General features: G+C 48.2%; 1 protein-coding gene and 1 long non-coding RNA gene across 2 annotated transcripts in view; one reads left to right on the forward strand and one right to left on the reverse strand.

Annotated features, from left to right (window-relative positions):
* Positions 1-4,781, reverse strand: part of LOC128881392 (uncharacterized) — a 77,181-nt gene extending 72,400 nt beyond the window's left edge. Inside the window, exons 1-3 of the long non-coding RNA XR_008458061.1 lie at positions 4,506-4,781; positions 3,161-3,736; positions 2,836-3,067 (exon numbers count right to left, since the gene is read on the reverse strand). This is a non-coding gene — a long non-coding RNA (uncharacterized LOC128881392). The remainder of the gene's footprint in view (positions 1-2,835; positions 3,068-3,160; positions 3,737-4,505) is intronic.
* The window catches only part of LOC128881391 (titin-like), a 51,122-nt gene that overhangs the window by 4,865 nt on the left and 21,698 nt on the right, over positions 1-24,559 (forward strand). Inside the window, exon 2 of the mRNA XM_054132402.1 lies at positions 23,276-23,379. Within this exon, the coding sequence (XP_053988377.1) occupies positions 23,298-23,379 (82 nt within the window). The 5' untranslated portion in view covers positions 23,276-23,297. The remainder of the gene's footprint in view (positions 1-23,275; positions 23,380-24,559) is intronic.

Here is a 24,559-nt window from a genome sequence, read left to right on the forward strand (position 1 = left end):
TAACGAGTATTAATGAAGACCATTTCCCCGTCAATCGTTTCAGTTTACTTCGACACGAGTCGCAGATATACTAACTGGTGGTCAATTTTTATCTACTCCGTCTGAAATCGATCGATCGATCATCTGCCCAGCGCCAAGTGTCGACGATAAGTGTCACTGAGCGCGAACACGATGACGCCAATAACCGTTAGAACGTCGAGACGCATCTTTTGAGCGTCAAACTGTTTAGAGGCGATCGAGCATTAAAAAGAGGCTGCGCGTTCCATCGACGTGGTGTATAACGTTTCAAAAAGGAAGATCCCCGCGGACGGTTCGTCGGACACTGGCCTGGCCTGGTATTGAAAAAGGGGTATTAAAAATATCGAGCACGGAGACTCGACCCATCGGCCCGTGAAATTCCGTATGCGCCGCGCCGGGGAAGCACGAAAGAGATGATCAATTATTCATGCCCGTTAAACGGTCGCTGACGACCCTGGGCATTCAATTCAAATTCAAAAAATTACCCCGAATTTTCCGTCATCTCAGGACCGCTTACGTCACGGCTACCGTTTTCGATAACTCAAGGACGACATAGAATATTCAGGAATACATAAAACGAGGCAATAGGCAAGGAATACATAAAATTCACTGATGAGCTGTCTACGCTTTGATTACATAGTAATCTCGGTAACGTTAATTTTGGCAAGCTCGAACATTTCAGCACGATTCAACGTCCTGACGTTTGCGCACAATCCTTCCTCATCTTTTCGCGAGCCTTGCTCTCTGCCAAAGAGGTTCCTTCCTCGTTCACCGATAAATAGCTAAATAAACGGATCGACGACGGAATGCTAAACGTTTCCTCGGGCTAGACGCGCACAGCTATTCGAGAATCTATTCGCACGGTGTTCGAGGCGACGTGTTCCCAATATTCCACGCACGCGTTCCCACAGTACGCCAAGTGTTAATCCGACGTCACGCCTCGTTGTATCGCGGCACCGAATCTTTCCAAAACCCTTGGCTGGGCATGGTCGTTCCTCCCACGATTATCGCGGAATTTGGATACGGACGAGTTCGAGAGCGAATGCGAACGAACCGCTTGGAATTCGCTTCAATATTCGGACGTTGACTCGAGTGGACCGGCGCTTAAACAATTTCCTTTTGACATCGGGCACTCTTTTCACGAACGGAATCTGTTCCGAATACTTTCACGTCCCGTCACTGAGAAACGGAAGACGGGCTATCGGTTTTCTGTCACAACCGCGGATTATTCACGTTCGTTCCGTAGGAATTCCGGAAGACGCGTCGCGCTTCGAGAGGACAAACAAGTCAATTACGACTGTCCGGAGAGATCTTTGACTTTGTTACGCTCGTATATCATCGCTATTCGTGGAACAGTACCGAGAAATGGAGTGGACATAATTCATCATAGTATTTGGAAAAGTCTGAATAAAAGAAATATATTTCGATGCGGCAACCCTGGTCTTCTAAAAGAGTAAGGATGCATTAATGGACAATAGAGTATTTCAATATAGATTGCCTTGAAACGAATAAGTTTCGATCTTATTTTCAGTTCATCTTCGGCGAATATTAATCTACGTAAAAAGTGTACAGCAATTCGTTTATGCCAGGCGAGAAGATTATCTTCTTGCTGGCATGATTAATCTTCGTGGGAGCCATAAACTGATTCCCGAACAATTTTCCCGTAGATTGTTATTGAACACAGACGTACATTAATTTCTCTCTTCTGACACGCAAAATTGCTTAAGTTTAAAAAATTCACTTTTGTTAAAGAACCCAGGGGAATGAAAGTTAGAAAAACTTGGTAGAAACACGACTTACGTAAACACGAATATGAAGATGTATGCGACACGTAACGTATGTCCGTTCGTTGATAGGTGCCATTATTAGAGGTTGGACACGCGACCCTTCGCGATGGAGTACACGCGGCACTGTTTTACAAGAACGCGTCCCGAACGGGTTTCGAACGGTTTTCTGTCCCAGCCGATTGAAATACCACGAATGGGTTTACCTTGTGATACTTCGTATTCCTTGCGTGGCTGCCCCAGCCCCGATGTCGAATGCGGTTTATGAGCGCTGCCCGGTAACCAGTCGTGTACTCGATAAAAATCGGCTACTCTGCCTCGACGAGATCGGAGGGAATTTCAATGCGCGCACGGATCGCCTTCGAGAGAGTTTCGGACTCGTCGCACGTATCGCACGACCGCACGAACGGTTTTTAGAACGTTAATCGACGAAGTCGCGTACCAATCGTTTTGTCAATGAAAATATCTCCTGTCCATCTGTATCGAGCTGCTGGGAATTGGGATTCGCTGGCAGGAATTTTTCGAGGAAAAATTCGACGAGTACAGGTGTAAGATACTTTGCGTAACGGGCTACAATCGATCTCATGATTATTCGTAACCTCTATATTTATTGAAGAAATTTGTCTAATTCAAATGAATGCTTCATGCTTCCAAATAAATTTATAATTGTAAATATATACGTGTGTGAAGTTTATTCATGTACATATTTATAATAGAAAATTGATTTGGAAACATGATTAGACAAATTTCTTCAATAGATATAGAGGATACGAATGCTTATTGTATGTATGTACTACGTGCAACGACACAATTAGCCAGTACGTGTTGAGCAGTCGAAGATTAAAGAGTTTGTATACAAAACAAAAAAAAGTGATGCTAAACTTCTAAATTTTCAAAGCTCGATGGTTACTCCAAAGTAATTGTGATACTTCTCTGAGACCTCTACTAGTCGTTTTGACCATTAATATAATAACATTCTCATTTGACAAAATAATGTCCCAGGAATATATAAAAGAACTTCTGACAAACATACCTTCGAACACCCTTACTCGCTCCAAGAAGGATTCCTCGTCCATTACCGCTTAATCGTTCCGCCTGCTCTGATTCAATCCGCTGATTCACCAAGGCAGAAAAACGTCAGAAAGGAACAATGTCGTGGAATTCGTGCTGGGCAAGAATCCTCGATGACTAACCCCAACGGAACCTGAGGTTTTCGTGAAATTCGGTCAGTCCGACTGGCCTGGCTACCTAAAATATTTTAGGACCTAGAACAAACGAAAATAAAGGTGTAATCCAGTCTGCGGTGGTTTAGTGAACCTGCACTATTGGCCTAGTTCCCCTTAATAATGTCGGCATACCTGTCTATCGCACGACGGAATTGTCAGTGACAACCGGTCGGTGACCTATCCGTCTTTTTTCCTCGTCCCTCTCCCTCTGGATTTCCTCTTTCGCTCGTTTCTCTCTGTCTTCACCGTGTACAAAGAAGGTGAGCGACGGGCACGCACGCGACGCTCGCCGTTTTATTCACGAAATAATCCGGTAACCGGTAACAGGTTGCCAGAGCTGTTTTATTGGGTCGTGTAATGGCCCCGGTTGAGGCTATAGATCGTTCCATTTTATAACACCGTCGTTCCTCCAGATCCTTAGTAGATTCGATCGCAGATAAGATCCGAAGGCCACGCTCACGCTCTTGTAATAGCTTTTAACGAGTCACAACTGCGTTATTACGCATTCGAAGGAATCCAGTTGCAGATTCGAGCATTTCGAGAATAGAAATCGGGTTTTCCTGTTGCTTAGTCGTTTACTATTCAGTATTCACCCAGGTGAACTAGATTTGCCACGAAAGAATTTATCGATGATCTTATGCGCTTAATCCTGAAGGTATGGGAGCCTCGAAGTAGCCATGTCCTTTTTGCTTCGGTCTATCCAGCAACCTAAATTATGTTCAGAACGATTAACCTTTCAGCCACTTGAAAAATAATTTATTTAAACACACCCATCACCAAATTGACTCATTAAAAGCAAAAACACCGAACAAACAACACCCGTCGTTCCATCGACAGAATAAACATCCGTCGATTGAAGAAATTTCTCGATCGGCCAGTGGCAGAAAGTTTGAAATAAACTACCGTTAAAAATGTGAATCGCGTCGACCCTACTCTAGCTAACGTTCGCACCGTGAACCGTTAAAACCTGATCGCGAAATAAAATTTCATCTCATTGTCGGCCGCGTGAAACCTCGCGCGATTCGAAATTAAACTCCATGACACATCAACTAAATCGTGCTCTCGAATTTAACGAGACGGATCGTCGATACGTCCAGTCCCGTCTCAAGAACCATTTCAAAGTGTCCTGTTATTTCTCTGATCCGAAACCGGTACGCGACGTAGCCTCGGGTCTCGGGAATCGAATCGCTCCGCTAGCACGACCGCGATTCAATTCCCGCGAATCTTCCATATTCGGTGCATCCTCGTAGACGTGTGTGTGGTTATTTATTGTAGGTAGCAATAAAAAAAAGAGAGTGGTCCGTCCGAGGGGGATGCACGCGATTCTGGGGAACCGGGTACCGTAAGAGCCACGGAATTAAGTACAATAGCGCGTAACATTATACAGTGAATTAAAGCCACGGGCGATCGTATCGACGAAACTCCCGACGTACAGTTACGACGGTCACTTTAGACTACGGAAATCTATCTTACGTACCTGATTTTTCGCCAATATCGTCGTCAGTTTCACAAGTTTTCTGGAATAAGTGCCTGGGAGTATTCTTTTCAACTTCAACGCGGGTTTCGAAGCACTTCGAAGTCGAACTCACAGAATATAGGTTAGAGGAGAAGCGGCTCATAAGAGCCAATGTTAAGAGACGAGTTTCAGCGCCCCTAGCGGGTGATGCCCATACTCCGATCCGAAGTCGGCGGCAAAATTCAATTAAAATATCGTATCAAATAAAATTTGAAATTACAGTTAAAATTAAAATTGGAGGGAAAATAAAACTCGATCGTTTTTTATTCACAGTTCGATGTATTAATATTCCAAGAGTAAAAATTATAATGAAAAATCATACATTAAGTATAATTATAATTCAAATTATATTATTAGAAATTGATAGGTAAAGAAAAAACTTGTAAATTTATAACAATTGTATGAATACAAGTTTTTGCTTATAAGTTTCATAATAGTATTTTGGTAGAAAGTATAATTTACAAATGCTATTCAATATAAGATCAATAAAATTTGTCTTTTAACGCCTACTTAATCAATAAATCTGAATATTCTATAGTTTAACGTAAATGTAAAATGTTTTATAGATATATAGACCTTAACACCAATATCTAGAGTGCTTTGTACTTTTTAGTATTATTCTATATGAATTTTAATAAAAAATATATTTTGAACGTGACCTATTATTATAATAATAATGACGATAATAACTTCAAAATTGACATACACGAACATCTTTCGGATTTCCCTCGCTCTGGTTGTTGGACAATTAATCGCGTTCGCTGTTATCCGGTCCCTGAATTGGACGAAGAAAGTGGTCGAACAGCGTGTAATTTGAATTTCTCTCGATTGTGGAATTTATGGTCGATTCGCGAGTCTCGTGGAAGGAGGATCGTACGAAGGAGGTTCTCGACTTACGAACTGGTTAAACGAGGGGTTTCGTGATACGATATCGTGGCCTGTGGCAGATACAAATTCCGCTGGAATTGATGGAACTTTACCGTTGATGAAACGCACGCGAGTCGGCCGTTTTAATCTGAGACACGGTTAAAAATGTGCCTCTAACATCTACGAGCGGATATAAACGCGATCTCGGGTGAGAACTAATCTCGAATGGTAATCGGCCCCTCGTAACGGTAAATTTTCTAACCGGTGCTTAGTTTCTGCTTTAACGCCATTAGGCGATCTCTCGAGGAGCGGTTGAGCCTCGAGAGTGTATGGTAGCCATCGTCGAGTTTCCTCGACTTATTCGTTGTAAAGTGTTTTCGTCGTCAGCTCGAGCAATACCCATTAACTCGTCGAGCATAGACAATTTCTGGTCGATACAAATTATTATTATTACACGTTATTTGGTTCTATCGAGCAAACACTCAAAGTCAAATCGTTGTAAATGTGAAACGAATTAAATTAAGTTTAGGTACTTTGAACTTATTATGGTCTCTTTTTAATGCGAGAATTAAATGTTAAAAAATTAGGTACGTTAGCGTAGCCGTTGAGGATCGAACTCGATGCAGGGTTATTTTTATTTTATTTTCCCTTCGCGTGGTTCCTGTGCATCGAAAAATAGAGCGGAACTGTGACACATAGGAAATCCCCGTGGTCAGCACAGTCACTGGTACACGTGGATCTTCGTATGCTCGTCCATACCCTACCCACCACTTCCTACTATTGTTGTCGGGATTTTCGCACGATTATTTGCGCGAGAGAAACGAGAAAAACTCGATGGCAATGGGCTAATTGAAAATTATGTAACGACCACTCCACGCTTGCCCGAACACGTTCTATTTTCTATAAATCCCATGAAATTGTTGCTAATATTCGTTCGGTCTACAAGTTAAGAATCGAGTCAAACCTGAAACAAAATAAAAGCATTATTTCATAAACGAAATTTTCTATAAACATGTTACCCCGTTTCTCTAAAGTATCTTTGAGTAAAACGTACATAGCACGAACATGGATCTAGAAACTGATTTGATTCAATCATCCAAAATGTCATCATAAAATGGTCTCCAATCAAGGTGACGCGTTCTAAACGAACTTTCACTGTCCATGAAATGAAGCAGCCTACTAGCTGTCGTGTTGCAACCTCTTCGAATATGGTCCAGCTTGGACCTGATACTCTACGAAACCTCGATGCATAATTGAACACTGTAGGAACCTCTCGCGTAGGCCCGTATTAACGTAAGCTATCAACCCACATGTCGTTTCGTGGGAGCGGTCGTGATTCGCGGGTAAATCGATTCCTGTTGGGAGTTATTATTAGTCGTACGACCTTGGCTCTCGAGGACCTCTTCCAGATCGCCATCGTCGTCACGTACTCGATCCACGATTCTACGAAAGTGTCGCCCTGCGCTTCGTGCAGCCTCAACCTTTGCAGCGATAATGTATCCAGCGAGGGGGTCCGGATCATTCGTCTTCGAACCAAGGGGATGATCTCCGTGTACCAGTTTCATCTCCTCGTCCTCCTTGCTGAACCACGGCGCTAGACCTCCTCGCTCTTCTCCCGTACGTTCCTCATCTCGAGTGGAAAAGAAACTGTCGCTTAACGAGCGCAACCACGGTACGATCGTTAATCGTCCAGGCGTTCGTATATACGCAAAAGTCACTCGACCATGAAGAATGAACTCTGGGAGAAACACGGCCGCTGGTACTCCCTATCTGTCCATCCTGATGCACCACGACGAGAAACCACCACGACCGTCGTCGCGCGTGACGGCCATTCCGAGATTAATAACGTCGAACCCACCTCTCTTTCGTTCGCATCCTCGAGGGTCTCTCTTCAACAGCCTCTCCTCTGTTCGACGTTGGTCGCCACCACGAACGAAAGTCATCCACCTTCGTCCTCTACTCTCGAGTGCACGCTGACGGTGTAGAAATGACCGAGAGGGGAAAAAAAAAGGGGAAGGTTAGACGAGATGGACGAACAGAAGAAAAGAAGAAGGAGGAAACATCCAGGCTGGTAGAACACGGTCTTACCTTGATGAAGACCATTTGCGGGGGCTTGTAATAAGATAGTAACAGAGTATGCTCCACCTCGACCGTTCCTTCTGAACCGAGTAGGAAGAGCAACGCGTTTCCTCTCCCCCGTTGGCCATCGTCGGCCGCTTCTCCTTTTTCCCTTCGTATAACCTCCTCTCGTTTCGACCCGTTCCATCTCGCCGCGATACAATTTTCTTGCTTTTCCGCGACGCGCCAGCCGCCGGCAGGAACCGATATTAAGGCGTCGTATGGCCTCGATCCAATATGGAACCGATACTTCTCCACATCTGCGCAGCCCGATTCTGCTGGAATTGATAGGGGGTTCCGCGCGAAAAGTCAAGAGGAAACCTGTAGAATTCTACAGACCTTTCCTGGGGAACGATATCGAATACTTGTAGGTGTCCTGGCTCGACGATTCGGAAAAGATCTCTGCGGAGATCCAGTCCTCGGGAATGTTAAAATTACAAATCGTAAAGCATCTTAACACGTTGATCGACATCCCATGTTACGCCAACCCATGTACGGGTAATAGTGCCTTTCACTGAAGAACTAAAAAGATTAATTCAGAAGCATCAAAGGGAATGAGTTTAAATGAAATTCAGGAATATCGATAAAGTTACGAAAATAAATACGACGATAAATCCCCTTCGAAGATGTGCCATTTTTTAAAACTAAATTCCGCAGTTACCAGGTTAAACGACATTAAACGAGTCTCATCCACGCCACCCTCGGATCTTTTCTAAGCTGTCGGAGTTATAGGATGGAAGACCTCTCCCCTTGGAGAACGAGACCCGCGAAATCGCCGGACGAAGGATGTTATTACTGCCCCTGCCCCCCACCAGTGGTCGCTTAAATATCGGCTCTTCGCTCGGTATCTCGAATCGACTAGCAGCCTGGGGGACCGTAAAACTTAATTACTATTGCCGCGGAACTGGCGTACGAGGCAACTAAGTAGGAACGATACCATTTATAACGTATCGATTACCACGGTCGATTGTCTAACGACGCGCCGTTTCGTGAGTGTCCTTACGTGCGATTATCATCCTTTCAAGGCTGACGTGTCGAAGAGCGTCGACAGGTTTTGTCGTCGCATGAACCTGTCCCGACGGTGGGTCCCAATGGGCGGCAGAAGTCGATGGAGATCGTATCTAGTTCTTACACGGGGTAAGACAACTCCACTGGCCCTAAGCTGGGTGGCTGGTTCGTGGTTCGCAAGCTCGCATCCGGTTCACCGTCGCCACATTATTTCCCGTGCGCCTTGTCCTCGGGGCAAGAAGTCGATCTTTACCGGTTCGCCAGCGCTGGCTCTCTTCGACGGCTAACCTTTCTGCCGTGCTGTTCCTACCGGGGGCGACGAGAGGGGGACAGGGACGCAAGGGTGGCCCTGCACCTGGGCCACGGGGACAACAGTGTCCCGCTGTGTGGCTCGTGCACGAGCCGACCTTTCTTCTGCTTCTCTTTATAGTCCACTAACACCTCCGGTTGCCTCGTTCAACTACACCGACCGGCATTATTCTGATCGTGACGGCTATCTCCGAAGGTATGCCGTTTCAGCAGCGTTTTCTTCCTAACAATAAGATGTCGATGACGCCCCACTCCCCCTTGACAGACTTCTTTTCGCCGGATCCCACGAGCCAGCTCTCAAAATTATGTTTTCATGGATAACTTAATAACATCGTAAAAGAGCACATATTTATATCAAACTATTTCAATGTTTCATATCTCCGCTCCAGGTCCGTGAGATATGACTCCCATATACATATCCTGAATATCCTATAAAGTACATATTAAAATCCCAGAAAATTTCCCAAAAAGATAACGATCAAATACAAACCTGCACAGGCATGCCAGAGCGATAGGGGAGCGTTTCGGCGCAGCCACACACGAAAATATTTACTTCTTATGAAATTCAAGTAGGAATATCCGTCGGATCGTTCCACCAACCGGATGTACGAATATTGATCATCAAGCTCTCCGCCATTCTATTTATAGAGGGTCACCCGAACAACGGTGTCCCGTTGGTCAGTTCGCACATGACCTCGTGGATCTTCACGTTTTCTTTGCGTGTCGCACCGACAACGCTAACAACTCGCGCCACCGAGGTGAAAATTATCCGAACCCAGCCGGATGTACGGATATTAATCATGCGACAGGACCGTCGCGCTTTTTACGAGGGGAGACACGTCACCTGGACCAGGAGGATAATGGACTCCCTCGTTCTAGATACGCTCGGATCCGTTTTTATTTTTGCTCGCCTTTTGTGGCGCGACGACCGTCAAACGCAGACCTGAAAATTAGTCAAAACGTCAGCCGAGCTGGATAAGACTTCATTCCGAGTTCGGTCGCTCGGATCTTCAATCAAATTGTATTATCGTGGCGGAAGAAACTCTTTCGTTGTTCGGATGTGTCATTGTCGGTGACAAATTACCACGTTGATCGTATGAAAGCCTGCCTATAAGCGCAGAAATCATTTCACTTTTCGAATATATACTCCATATCCGCGGTGGATAATGGCGCGCGGTTTCAGGTGACGGTAAAACTGGCCGAGTCACGTTCGATTCCGCGAAATCTCATGTACATTCGTCGTAGCTACTTCCCAGGAGCGCAAGCTCTTCCAGCGATCGTCCTCCACTTCCTTGTACCGGTTTCCTAGTCGGGATGTCGCGTCGATCTGAAAACCTTGTACAAGAAGGTTGGCCATCGTGACTCGCTAAGGGATCGGGCACGTTACTTCGGTAAAGCTCGACACAGGTGCGCATGCCTCTTCCAGGGAGGACAGGATCGCCGTTTCTTTAACTCCCGTCCCGTCCTCTCGGTATCCAGTCATTAAGGTTCCTTCACCCCGACCATACGAGGAATCGCAAGACGAAGGTGACGGGTTGTCCGAACCCGCGACTGGATCGGCTCTACGCGTCATTTCCTGATTCGTCGCACGCCCGACGTGTGATATTGTTACAGAATGCAGCAGGCACCGTTAACGTCGCGAGAAAACCTGAACAGGAAATTCGAACTGGTAGCGACCGTGCGTCAGCTGATTCTGTTTTGTTCGTTCGACGTCTCTGTCGCGCGATTATGTCGAGGCGTGTCTGCTACTATTTCAGACGACATACAGAGTAAGTCGAACACAGGTGTAGCTGCATAGATTAATCGAGGTGTATTTCTCAAATATTAGGATACGTTAGCTGAGATCAAAGAACACCTTGATAATTTTAATCATGCTCCTATGCCTGTCCTAATTCAGCCGACCCAAATTGAGAGAATCATAGTATCGATCGAGGGCACGAAAAAATCCTCCAGACCATTTCGAGAACTTCGTTCCTGCAAATCTCCATACGATGGAGTGTCTTCGGTGGAGCTTCCCACGGTGAAGACAAGTTCGCCTTGAAGCTCGCCAGGATACCAGACGTCCTGTTTACACTCAACATTGTCTCGCTAAGTGGCAGGGTACCTTGAACTTGAGGGTTCGAAGATAGTCAGCCGGCCACAAAACGCCGCACCCAAAGCAAACTCGGTGTTCCAGGCTTTCCGTGTAAACGCAGTGTAAACAGTGCAACTTCGAGGGTTTCCCGATGCGCAAACACGCCGAAGAACGAAGTGAAGTCTGCTGCCTGGTGTCTCGGTGGGCTTCGACTTCTCCGCTACGAAAGGCACGCTTCCATTATCATTCTAATTATCCCCCTGTTTGTACACGCGGTACCGACGTCGTCGTATTTGCATCAAATCCTCCGCTGCTGGATACACTCGCGTATCGTGCGCAGTTCTGATTAGAGAGTACCCCGAGCATGCAAGCGCACGCTTCGAGCACCGATCTCGATGGGAACGGTACTTCGAAACGGAGTATCGTGGATCTCTAATGTCAGTTCCAGGCTCTGCAATTTCACGAAAAAGAGCGCCGCGGACCCTCGTGTTTTGCGCTGCCAACGAGGATCCTCTATCAATGTTTCTATCGAACAAGCCTGGACGGTAATCGTAGCGATTGCCGTGGAAAACTTTTATTGCCTCGTACGCTGCCCGACGTGATTAGATCAACGACTTCATCGGCGAGACGGTTGCTACGCTCGGCGACTTCGTCCCTCTCGGAGGTCATATGTAGATCGGATGAAGGAAGTAGTCTGTGCTAAACTTTTATCCAGGAGTGTTAAATGTAAGGAGCTGTACAGCTTATTGTTACTGGTCAACGTTCTTCAAAACCACCGAGTCGAATTCGATCCTTTTTATATTATACCTCTTCTCTTCTCTCGCTTAGATTATCCTTTTTGCGAGCAACGCCACCGATTTTTATCGAAGGCCTATTTTACATCTTTCCGATGTCAGTCGCCGTACACGCAATCATCTCGGTGGTCGATCCTCAGCTTATTGTTGAATCGAAGATTCAAGAACGCATCAGCAGATATTCGCAATTTCTTGCTTGGTACGCGCCTTCCACCCTTTTCTTCCCTCCGTGATTTCACGGTTGAGGCTCGCAGAGGCGTTAAGAGACCCTCGAGACCCTGCTGTAATTCGCTTCGCGCTGAACGACCAATCGACATTCCGGAATCTGAGCATGCTACGCATTCCCGACGTGTAACTCCCGAGAACTCGTTGCGGGTTTGTCATCCTCTTCGACGGACGACTTCGACGTTAATCTTCGTCCGCGTCGCGCCCTCGAAGGACATCGATTCCAAGATCAAATCCGCCGTGAATGCAATTGAGGCCGCAACGAATTCGACTTAACGCAAATCCAACCCACACAAATGATTCTCGACGCGAAGAAAATAAACTGCTTTGATGTTTTCACGTCGCTCGATAATAGAACAAGACATTAGTAATCGCTCCTTAAACATCGCTAACAGCCCGATGTACTCTCCGATATCTTTACAGCTCGATAGAACCCAAGCGTTTCGATCACGATATTGCGCCAATAACGTTTAAAAGTTATTTTCCTCGATACGTTAAGTGCGATGCTTAAGCCCTGCATCTCATAAAATATTACTCGTCGTAATCGTCTCCGCGATCCTCGAAGCGCAAATGCGACAAGTCGAGAGCCTCCTCGGCACCGAGAAGAACTCATTGCAAGAGTAATTCTGCATTCCCCTTTGGCGGGGATGTCAGTCCACATCGCATCGTCTCTTTCAAACGTCGCAACAGTGCTCTAAAGACGGTCCATTAGACCGCGGCGAGAGGAGCAGCGGCATCTTCCAGACGCTTAAAGGACCAGGAACGCGGATACCGCTAGTTTGCATAATAATTAATCACCCGGTGCTCCTCGTAACGGACAATTTCCGGCGCTCGCTGGATCGTAACTGACCGCTTCTGCCAATAATAACACGAGGAAGAGCGCACCCGATAACGGAAGCGCCCAATGCTCGCGAGGAGCACGGGGATGAACATCTGAAGACAGGTGATCGAAGAACGATGAGACGGTAGTTTCTTTTACGGTTTCCAGAAGCAATCAGCTCCCCGATGATAAAAAACTAACTTCTCCCAGCTTTGAATAATTTTGCAAAAATCGACGGCTTACGAGGTACGGGATCTCATGAGATATTCACGCGGCCTTCCAATGCCGAAAGGTTTCCCATCTCTGGGCTGAAGGTGGTTGCCTGGGGAAGTCGAGAAACCCGCGGCGGAAACGTAAAACGTTACATAACTTGGCAAGATTACTCCAGCAACGACGTTACGCTCGCTTTACGTCCGATGAACGCGAAGAAGCGCTTAAGTAGCGTTATAAATCCGAACCGCGATGGCCAGGGGGAGATAATGACATCGGGAAAGAGGGGAAACGAGCGTCGATTCCACGCGCGCACGAGATTCCTGAGAAATTTCGCGCTCGCTTTTCGCAGAGCGATAAGCTTCCGTCGTCGAGTCGTAAACCAGCGAGAGAAGGTTCTTTTCCCTTTCGAAGACGCGCCGGGAGGAAAAAACTTAGCGATTCTTAGCCGTGGGATAGTGGTCCAGGTACAGTAATGCTTGGACGGGCCTGAAACAGCCCTAGGAAAGGACAACTATTCAAAGTAGCAATTTTTCGTACTGTGAGAAAAGAAACAATTGGTATCACCATGTTAGATTCCGAGCGAAAGGAATTAACCGACGACACTGTTGTTTTTTTTAAAGAAACTCTTCAAACGAAACATCAGGACGTTTCCTGTCGATTAATTGCCCTCGAGATCAGGCTCCTAGAACAGGACTCGTTATGCCACGCGGTCCAGGTCTCCCTCAAGAAAAAATTTTAATCGAGAACCGTGAAGCAGCAGACGACGAAGGGAGACGGAAGATCCGCGAAGGGGTCCAGCCCTTAAATCACTAGAGCCCCCTTTCCAGGAAACCTATATTCAGCGTACGGTCCCAGGGGACCATTATCGCGAAACACGTCCTGAATTATGCACAGCCCCGCTCGAGATCCGCTCCGAGATGCGGCTCGTTCAGGGGAGGCCGCGTTCTCGGTAATTGATGGGCTTTAATGGACTGAAGATTACAACGTGGCGAGTTTTAATTACCGCGATCGTCCGTACGGCTTCCTGTTATTACGCGATCCGATAGGCGGACGAGCGCGATCGAAACGCCTCGACGTTTCAGATTACCGATCATAGGACACGGAGGACGATCCACGCCCGTGACACGCGGTTACACCTGTCGCAATCATCCCACCCCGTATCGCGCGTCCTGCGGCCCTTCGCGAACCAAGGCGCGGCCTGCCATTTTAATTTCGTGCAAATTGCCTCGACGATGCTTCCCGACCGTTTACGTATCTCTCCTATCGCGGCGCGACTCGAAAAATCATCGTAATTGGATTACCCTACGCGAAGAAGAACCGGTAGTGAGCATCGCGCGCGCTCGATGGGAAAGAGGGAAAGAGGGGGGGGGCGTAGACCGTGCAAAGGGAAACCAGTTTCCGCGAGGTTCTCTACTTTGTAGCGAAATTAATTTTACAATTACCGCGTCTCGAATCGCAGTCATCCGGGAAACGAGCCAGGGGCTGGAAATTATAGGGATAGGCGCGATCGAGCAACGGCTCCAAGGAAGAGATCGCCGCGATCTGCGATGAAACGTTCGCGCTGAACGGAACCGGAGCGCGGCGAGCTAGATGCGCGCGCTGAGCCTCGAGCCGCGCGTTGCCCGCGGTGCGTGGACGGAAGAACGCGGAGAAGAGACACTACGCGCCAGACACAAAACAGCCACTTACGCATTATCCGCGGAGCGGAGTCGCCGCATTCCGTACAGATCGCGTTCGTGTTCGACGCGTTGACTGCCGTGTCGGTTTTAAATATAGGGTAATCGTTCTTGACGACAGGGAACTTGTTTGAAATCTTGCAACCTTTAAGTTTGTTTGCTAGCAAATGTAGACATTTTGCGAGGGTGTATGTATGTTAAGGCCAGGGAAAACCCAACAACGGTATGTTAAATGAGATCTTGGACATCCGTGTCCTCGAGTACTTCACCATCTAAATTACAAACAGGTACCTATGTATAGACAGATTTTATTTAAACGATTTCCATCTTACTTCGAGAGATAATCGTTACTTTTAACGTTTGCAAATTTCCACGGTAGAATGCCTCCTTAGAGAAAATCCAAGAACGATTTTCCTCGAAACACCACTTACGTATGCATGCCATAAAGCGCCACGACGAGCGGCGCGAACCGAACCGAAGCGCATCAGCGTTGCGCATGCAAGCTGCCGCGGTACTGCCACGGTACTGCCACGGTGCGTGGCTGGAGGAACGCGGCGGATAGACACGACGCGCCAGACACAAAACAGCCACTTACGGATTATCCGTGGAACGGAGTCGTTGCATTCCCCGGGTCCCTGTTCGTGTTTACACGAGCTAGGCAGCCACTTCTCGCCGGAAACTCGGCAGCGCCGTGAGTTTGCTCTGGTCGTGCTCGTGACGAGAGGAGAGGCTTCTCTCGCATGGGAACGCAAAAGACGCTCGGTGGAAAAGGCTCTCGTCAAACAAAAATGGGACCCCCCTTCGCTTTTATTGCGGGTTCTAAGTTCCCTTCTTCTCTCGATCGCCTTCTTCGGCCTACCGCGAGCCGTGCACGGCCGAATGGCACCTGCGACGAAAAAATACGGAAGAAGGTAGCTTTCGTCAAAGCGACACTCGATAACGGAACGGTTAGGCAACAGTTGGCTAAGTTGGCCAGCCAAAGGCGCTAATAGCTCGTGAAAACGGTAGAGAGCAGAAGGCTGCTTTCATCGATGCGAGCGACGCCGTTGAAATTAGATAAGAAGCTACTTCCGCCATAAAAAGCAACTGTGAGCGCTAGAAGGAAGCTAACGAGAGGGAGAATATCGCCAGGCGAAACGGAAATTGTTTCGTCGACGTTCGCGTGAAGTTTTCCACGCTCGCGGAGATGGGAAACGGGGCGGAAACCCTGTGGAAAAGGAAGAGGAAACCGGTCAAAGAAGGAAAACGGCGCTGGGGTGGAAGATGGAATTACACACTTATTACTTCTGCAGATGTGCGAGCGAGATATACGATGGCAGGATTGCGAAGAATGCGTGTAACTCACGGTCGAGTTATGCCCGTGGTAATAACAGCGAGTTAATTGCACGGTGGCGAAAGCTGCGCTCGTGGATGACGCGGAAACCCCGCTACCCTTGCGAAAAAGTGCGTTGCGCCTTCACTGGAATGCGAATTAGAGATTGGAGCCCTGTAAAATTCGAAAACGAAAGAATACCAACAGCGAAACACGAGCGATTTCCCTCTCAGCCAACGAAAGGAAACGCGATGTAAACAGCTTGCGCGGCAAACCGTCTACGGGTTCGAACAGCTCGCGCCACTAGCAAATCGCTCTTTAATAATCGTAATGATGAACGCGTCAGGCCTTAATGGCAGTAAAATTACGTGCATTCTTCACTCGCGCACCCGTGCGAAAAAGTGTGTTCGGATGCCTAAACGCGAGCGAATGTTAAAATGCCGACGTAGAGGGAGAAAGAGACGAACATCTCTCGAGAGCTCGGGGCGCTCTGGTCCGATGCGATCCTTCAAGAAGATATTATAATACCAGGGGAATCGCCGCATCTCGCTGTAATGCTCATTATTACGCGCTGCTGAGCGATCGAGCGATCGATCGACACAGAGGGGACGTTTCAATCGCGACGCACAACCCGCGGGATGGGCAGGATAAATGTGGGGGGTATTCTGAATACCTTGATGGACTCCTCTGGTCTCTGGGCTCTCGCGGCACGGTCGAACGGGCCCTGTCTTCGAAAAATCGCTTGATAGTAGTCATTACGGGAGGAAAAAGGATCAGCCCGACCGCAAATTGGACCTTAACCCTCGATTCTTGCATAATTTGCGGAATGTGTCATTTCGCGGGGATGTCGCGTTCTTAGCGAGAGGCCAGCGGTCACTTTTCTCATTGCCAGAGCTTTCTGTCACGCATAACCGTGTCGATGAGCCCTTTTCTAACGGTGCAGACAAGACTGCTCTACTCAAGGAATTTTTCAATGAATGCGCACATTAATCTATCAATTTATCATTCCTAGTCTCTAACTGAATTTTTCCTTTTTGTTTCAGGTAAGTCACTCAACTCTAACACGGACGAATCCACAGCTGATTCCCAAAGAAACTTCTCACCAACAGGTATTTTCCAATTACTCGTTCCTAACAAAGAATCATTAGATTATCTCACATTAATTGCTTCAACGTGTATTTAAGGTGGGAGTAAAATACGAGAGTACCTTCCTTTGATCTCTCGCAACTTCTCTTTCTACTACTTCTTCTATCACCGGATCGGCTCACGATAAAAGTGTGCAACTACGCGGGGCAACATAATTACCGCGGAACCGTCGAGATTGAGCAATTTATCGAATTTTCCACCGAACGAGGAAACCTTAACCGAGGCGATAACGCGTTTTTTCTCATCGGAGTCGAGCACGATAGGATCGCATTAGCCGAGGACGGAGTCGAACGCGTGAAATTCATACCGCGAACGTCTTCGTAAATTCCGCAAAACCGAGAGGGTTTCAGCGAGCGTGGGGAAACGAAGGGGGGAAAAGGGAACAGAGAACCGGTCGATCGAGCGTCGGGGCGAATTCCACGGAATCATCGAGTGAAACGCGAATTGCCGGTGCGAACGAACCGAATATGGCGGAGGGTAGCAGAGCGTCGTGGATTCAGGTGAAGACGAGGAGTCGGGAGGTTCATCCTCGACCCCACGTAATTCTAGCTCAGGTAGATCTATAAATAGAGACCCGTGCACATGATGCCGACCTGTTGCTCGAGCACCCTCGTGTGAACGTCAAGGCCCTAAGTAATCGAACCCCGTTGTTCCTGAGAGTATCCTCTCTGCCGTGCCGCCTCACGTTCCATCGTTTCATCGTGCCCAAAAGCACTCGCCGCTTCGAGAGGTCATTAGGCGTAATGAATACCCGATAGCCCCTTAACCCGCAACATAATCGCCTCGCGGAGTTCTAAACACGGTCGAGAGCTCGGTCTGCTCGCTCGCTCGATAGCCTTTCCGCGGCTTTGGCCCGTGCTAATGATTTCTCTGGTAATACCAGCCGCCTCCATCCGCGCTCGTTCGACGTTTTAGAGAAATACCGCGGCGACTGCGTTCCTTCGTTTTGCAATTTATGCTGTTTGATACCGAACACCTTGACTGATGTTACATTTCATAATAACAGTAATGAGCGGGAATCGGTGAATAGCTGGGGATTATCAGGCTTGCGTGGTAGCACCGAAGAGCTCGGTGGATCCGACTGATAGACGCGGCACTTATTTTCCGAAAGAATTTATCATCGCTGTTTGGGGTTGTAGAATATTTCGCTAAATAAAACGTGCAAGTTTTAAGTCTTCTACCGAGGTAATATATTTAAGAAACAAAAAACGAAATTTGAATACACGCGATTTACAAAAAGGTGCGAAAGACCCGGTCTACTCGGTCTTCCTCGACATTCGTATTTCGCTGTTTAGGCTGAGTCGCCTTTTCCGAGATGGGACGAGTTCCCAATCGAAGCGACCGCTTGTTGGCCGTGTAACCAATCTCGAATCGCTCGTCTACGCGAAACGTAGGACCAAACACAGTTCCCCGGTGAACAACGACTCCTTTCGTGCTGAGATTGCTCGGTGATGATCGCGTAACGAGCCGCTCGCCGTCAACCTGTCGGATGGCCGCAGGGACCAGTCTGGAACTGTTCAGTACTTGGCACGCGGAAGTCCTTCAAGGGTGAAACGAGACGAGGCCTCTCGAAAAGGATGAGTGGAAGAACGAAGCCCCGCGATAATTCTCATAAATAATCACGCGGATGGTTCCCAGGACGAAGGTCTCGGTCGGGCAGGGTGATTATGTTCTTGCAGTTGAAGCATCGTTGTAGGGGATAGCTTTTAGTGCAGGTGACTGATGCAAGAACCGTTCGAAAATGAAGATATTGATTAAGGTAAAGAACTTCAGCGTTGACCTAAGGTAGATCTGGTTTCAACTCTCGTAGATTCCATAGCTTTGAGAGCTTTTATGATTCTGTGTTCTCGCTTCATTATTGCGAAACCTTCTCATTCGGAAAGTAGTCTGTATCATTTTTTCAAGGATATTTAGCAAAAAATGTTGACTTTATATCGACAAAATCGAATTCGCTTGAAAGCAGGGTAGGCCTATGCCGCGCGGCAAACTCTTTGGAACGCGCTAGGAGGTGGAAAGAACGAAGGGAACGGGTGGGAGGAGAACGGAGCCTGACTCTGATTCTCATAAATAATAACGCGGATAGTTCCCAGGCTGAGGAAGGTTAAAGGTATCAACCGACTGGGCCCCGACTAATGGTAGCAGGGTCGCGGGACTTTACGGCTTGCATTGTAATTTGCATAACGTCATTTACAGGCTTCACCTCTGCAACGAGTGTCCACCTCCGCGCCGATCCCGTGATCTTTGAACCCGTTTGCGCCCATAAACTGAAACGTGCAGATCACGACGCTCTTGCCCTTGAAGAGAGTCTCGCATCGCGTACACAGACACGTCTCGTGACTTCTTGAAACTTTCCTCCCGCGTCGAACACGAAAAAGCTTTTACGTTCAAAGGACGAGAGAGTCCACTCGAAAATTAACTCCGTTTCATAACGAGGACACCGTTGAGCCGTTAACCTAGACATAGGTAAGAAGGAGATTTTTAGATCCTAATCGCTGGATCCTAGAGCTTTGATAAATTGAAGAAGCAGACTCGTAAAGGTAGAATTGGGGATTCTTGAAGAAACTGTAGGAAGAGATTACAAGGAAAAGTGGAGTTTCATGTATGGCGGGTCAAAGAAAGGTAAATGCGAAGAGGAAAGGAATGGAAAGTACGTGGAGTAAAGCAGATAAGGTTTCAGGGAGGTTCTAATCTATTTTAGGTAGACTATCGACTTTCATTCTCTTAAGTGCACTTTAGGGAAAACTAGCTTTGTCGCGTCAGAGATGGCCTCGTGGAAAGGGTTGGACCTTCAAAATACCACTCGTATCTGTTACCAATCATTCAGTCCAGAATATAGCAATCTTCTCGTGATGCATCAGTCCAAGATGCTCAGAGGTCTCGGCATTAGAGCGTTGGCTGGATTAGAGACACCACCAAAGCTGGGCATCCAGTTACCGCAGGATTCGAGATAGGTCCCAAGCCAGCCTGTCAATTATCGAGCTCCCGGTCGTCGAAACTCAAAGATGAAGCATCGCGACGACTGGGACATCCAGCCTTTTAGGAGAGGCGGACAGGCCCCGTTAGTCATCGAGTCGATACCTCTGCTCCCTCGGTGCATCACCATATCGGAAGTAACCGATCTTTCGCGTCCGTGTCACCGTCCTCGATCCGAGCTGTTTAAACGCGCTTTATATGAAATAGCCGACCGTTACACGCGGAGTCGCGATAAGAGGTCGACGGGAACGGTGACCGTTCCAGCGTTACGCGAGAATCGAAGGATTCCTCGATTAGCATGAGACCGCGGGACGGAAGGCGATAAAACGGAACGCTCTCACGGACGATCCGGTCCGGGTTGAATTATTGGATGTGTTCCAATTAGTAGATACGAACGTTCGGCGGACGTTTTATCGCGCAACATTTCCCGACCGGGGACCAGTTCCGAGGACGCCACGCCGTGTTCGTTCGTGCACGCACGCAAGTCAAGCTGTCGGTCGAATCGCCGATTTGCATAACACGCAATGCGAAATCGAATTAGCTGCACGCGTAAACGGGACCTCCTCAGCCGCGGTCGTATTAGCTCGTTTGTCGTTAATGCAGATTTCAGCCCCGATCGCGAGATCCCGATCTCACGGCCCGCAACATCGGGAATCGTCGAGGCTAGGCGAGGACGCGTAGAGGGGGACATAGGGAACGGGGGCGCGTCTTTGGCTAATCGCGGAACATCGTCGAGTATCAACGACGAACCAGGACACCAGATCCGCGGCTGGAAACACTTCGCCCACGGTCTCCTTGACCGGAGGGGATACGAGGAGTTTGTTCCCAGGTGAAGGTAATCATATTCCGCGTTCCACGGTAATGGTGAACGAACGCAGCCTCCGGGCTCTAACGGAACCTCTGGCACCAGCACCCCATTTCACCGGACCTGTGGGTGCACCTACCTGCACCTTATACCCGAGTCGAACTCCTACGTGGCCGCAATTATCGCGCGAACAGCTGTTATCCGGGACAGGAGAGGCTCGCCGATCGTTATCGGCCTGTTGTTTCTAACTGCGGTTTCTAACTGTCCCGTCCTCCGATTTGCTAATAAATATCGCCGACATCGACTCGCCTTGCTCCACGACTCACGGATTAGTCCCTTGAACGATGCGTTTCGTGGCCTTGGGGTTGTCCATTCGTGTTCACGATCCACCATAGAGGGTGGAACGAAGCTACAAGAATTTATAATCAAGTCTAATAATACCAAAAAAGCACGTTTCCAAAGTTAGATTATTTTATGTAATGCGATTCCTGTTCGCACATTTTGCAACGGGATAGCGCAGAATGCAAAGGGTTAGTGTCTAAAACTTATGCGCCTCTCACGCGTCATTAGGTCTTCAGCAGTCGCGAGTGATCCGTATCGCTTCGTGAAATCAGTCTTTAGGTTGCGCCACGGCCGTATAGAGAGCGCAAGTGAAATTAGTCGCGGTTCGACGAGTGCCAGTCCACAACCGTGTCCTGCAAGAAGGAAAGTAACGCGACTCGCGACGAATCAGGGTGGATCGACACGAATGCCGATCTGGAGGAAAGGGAAAGACGGAGGAAAAAGGGGACCGGGAGAAGCGTGGCCGACGAACACCGCTTCTATCCGCTAAAACGACGCGCGCGCTTGCATTTTCATTCACGGCGCGTCGCCGCGTGGGTGTGTCGTTTCCAACTTGTCAACGTAACGGCGCCCGTGGCTGTGTTCGACGCGCATGCACGCACGCTCGCCAGGGAATGCGATAATAGGACAATGGGACGTGAATTTCATTGAATTTCGAAGGAAATAGGCGCGGGCAGAAAGTGCCGGCCCTTTTAATTACACAATATGATTGGAACGTTCCGTCGCAGGGCATTGAGCACCTGCGTGGTAGCTGGAAGAGGCACAGCAGTTGCCAGGGAATGCAAAGTTACGCGTTAGTATCTTTCTAGGTCATAACTTCTTCGTCAGAGTACCAGGTACTCTTCACGAGTACTCGGCTACCCCGTAGAGGTGCGCGCACTCGTCAATGCGAGTTCATATCCATTCACCGAATACCTCGGTTCAATGGGCCGTAACTTGAATACGCAATGACACGTAGATTTCGCCGGTTCGAGAGTTCGCTTCTAGCCAAGCAACCGGGATGGTTGATCGTTGTTTCTCGACGAGTCGACGCTGGAAGGAGTTCGTCCAACAAGCGCGAGATTCGTCGGGTATTTTACAGCAGCGTTAACGAGCGGGCGTACGCGAGCTTAGGTGTCACGAGTCGCGAGTACCTTCCACTTGATCACAATGCGGACGATGGAGGAAGCATGGCAGACGACGGGGAAAAGATGAAGTAGACGGGTGGAAGAGAAACTACCCACGCTCTTTTATCTCGGTGGGCCTTTGTATTAAGCCGCTGTTGCAACTGGTATGCGCCGGCATCACCAAAGTCCGCCTTCCCTTCCTGTCGATTCATCTTTTTGTTTTTCGTTCCTCCCCCCACCCACCGAACCTCTCCTTTATTCCGATAGATCTATGAGCTTCGTTTCCAACATACGTAATTCGTTCTCCACGCGACCCTTGTCCACTTTGGCGGTTCCGTCCGCCTCCGCAGCTCAAACTCCGAATGTTCATCGAACCGCTTACCTCCGCGGTTCGCGATAAATTTAATGCCACTCGTAACGACACGCTTCGTAAATTAGCGACTTCCAGTCAGCCTCGTCTCGCGACGAGCCGTGTCCGCGGATTATCACGCCTCGCCCGGTACCGAAATACGCGTGTTCGTTCGCACGATGTCCCGATCTGCATATCGCGTGAATCAACCGGTCAAAGTGCGCAGGCACGCGATTGGCTCGCGTCCAAATCGTAGTTACCTCACGTTCAGCTGTCCGGAGCGACAGTTACACCAAAATGCCACGTGACAGGATAAATGCGACCTTAACGTTCAGCGGATGTGTGTTGTTACACTTCATGGGCCGATAAAAATAGAAACGGGGAAAAAGTACGAGGTCTTCTTTTAGATTGTTTCGAGATCACATGCGTGGATATATTTAAGGGGGTGCTGTCGAGAAGAACTCGAAGAAACCTTTCGAGTCTAATGAAACGATTCGCGATACCGTTGACTCACGCTGAATTGTAACACATTCGCGGATTCGAGGAGGTACAGTTAAGTGAATCAGACTAACGGCACATTTTTCGTGGTTTCAGGAAACGGAAGAAGAGTGCCGACATGTCGGCCTTGAGCGCCGGGACTTGTCGACCCGGGATTATACTCTGTCTGACCGTTCTACTGGCATCGCAATCTAATTCTGGTGAGTTCTACGGCAAATCCGCCGATAAGCTAGACTAGGTACGCCTAGACCAGCTCCGTTGGGTCTCTTATCTTCGGCTCGGTTTTGCTTCGACGCCTCTAACACGCCCGACGCGTCGAAACGTAACTCATTTGGCAGCGAACAGGTGTACGTGAGATAGCATGAAAAACCAGCCTCGACGAGGAAGAGCGTTCCTTTCGGCTAGACTGTCCGTTCCCCGGATAGTCGGCGTCAGGAGAAAAAAAAAACAATACCACGACCATCCTAGCATCACTAATGGCTCGACATTGATGAATACATTTCAATTCCTAACTCGGATTAGATACGGACGAGTAACGTGTTGCCCGAGCGGAATCGTTCCGCCTTCGATCGTCTCAAGTTTCTACGAGAGTATCGCAGATAAATTCATGGTTATGTCTTGTTGAGTTGTACGATTTATATTCCTACAGCGTCGGCAGTTAGAATTAAGATTTATGAATTATAGGCATCATAAACTACTAGATGGTGAACAGAAAAGTCAGTAAATTTGGGTGCCTCAAAGTAAAGTTCAATTTAACCCTTGTTTGGAACCTATCGCAAACAAGAATTTTAGATTTTAGAATTTTGCTAGCATTTGGCAATGATCATAGCAGCCTTCCCGAAACTAACCAAGGTGACTAACGTTGCCAGCCGATATCCGAATGAGCCACGTCCACTCAGGGCGTCGAACCTATCTTTGTCCTTCCCCTGCCACCCGAGGAGAATAGTCTTACCTCATAATGCTCACCTCTCGGCACGTCGGGTCCCAAGGTGCTTTCCCATGGACCTGGCACGCCATATTCGTTCCTCGACGTTCCTCCCAGCTCGGTCCCAAAGCAGTCTTCTCCATCACGAGCCACGCTCTTCGAGGTATCGGTACACGAGCCTCTTCCGTTTACGTCGAGCCGGTTTCGAATTACCCATGGACTCACCCTGCGTCCCTAGCGATCGACGATCGATCGAACGCTGCCGATCCACGGGGGATTCGATCGACAACCGATTAGCCGACGCGTCGCGTTGGAAATTGTTCGAAAAGGATGGAATTACTTTCACCTGCCTGGGTGATTGCGTCACGCCAATCTCCAGGGTCAAGTTCGTGGGAAACGACCAAGCGACAAAACCAAGTGTCAAAGTTCGAAAGTTCGAAAACCGACATTAATTT

This window comes from Hylaeus volcanicus, chromosome 8, assembly GCF_026283585.1.
Source record: "Hylaeus volcanicus isolate JK05 chromosome 8, UHH_iyHylVolc1.0_haploid, whole genome shotgun sequence".
In the NCBI taxonomy this organism is placed as follows: domain Eukaryota; kingdom Metazoa; phylum Arthropoda; class Insecta; order Hymenoptera; family Colletidae; genus Hylaeus; species Hylaeus volcanicus.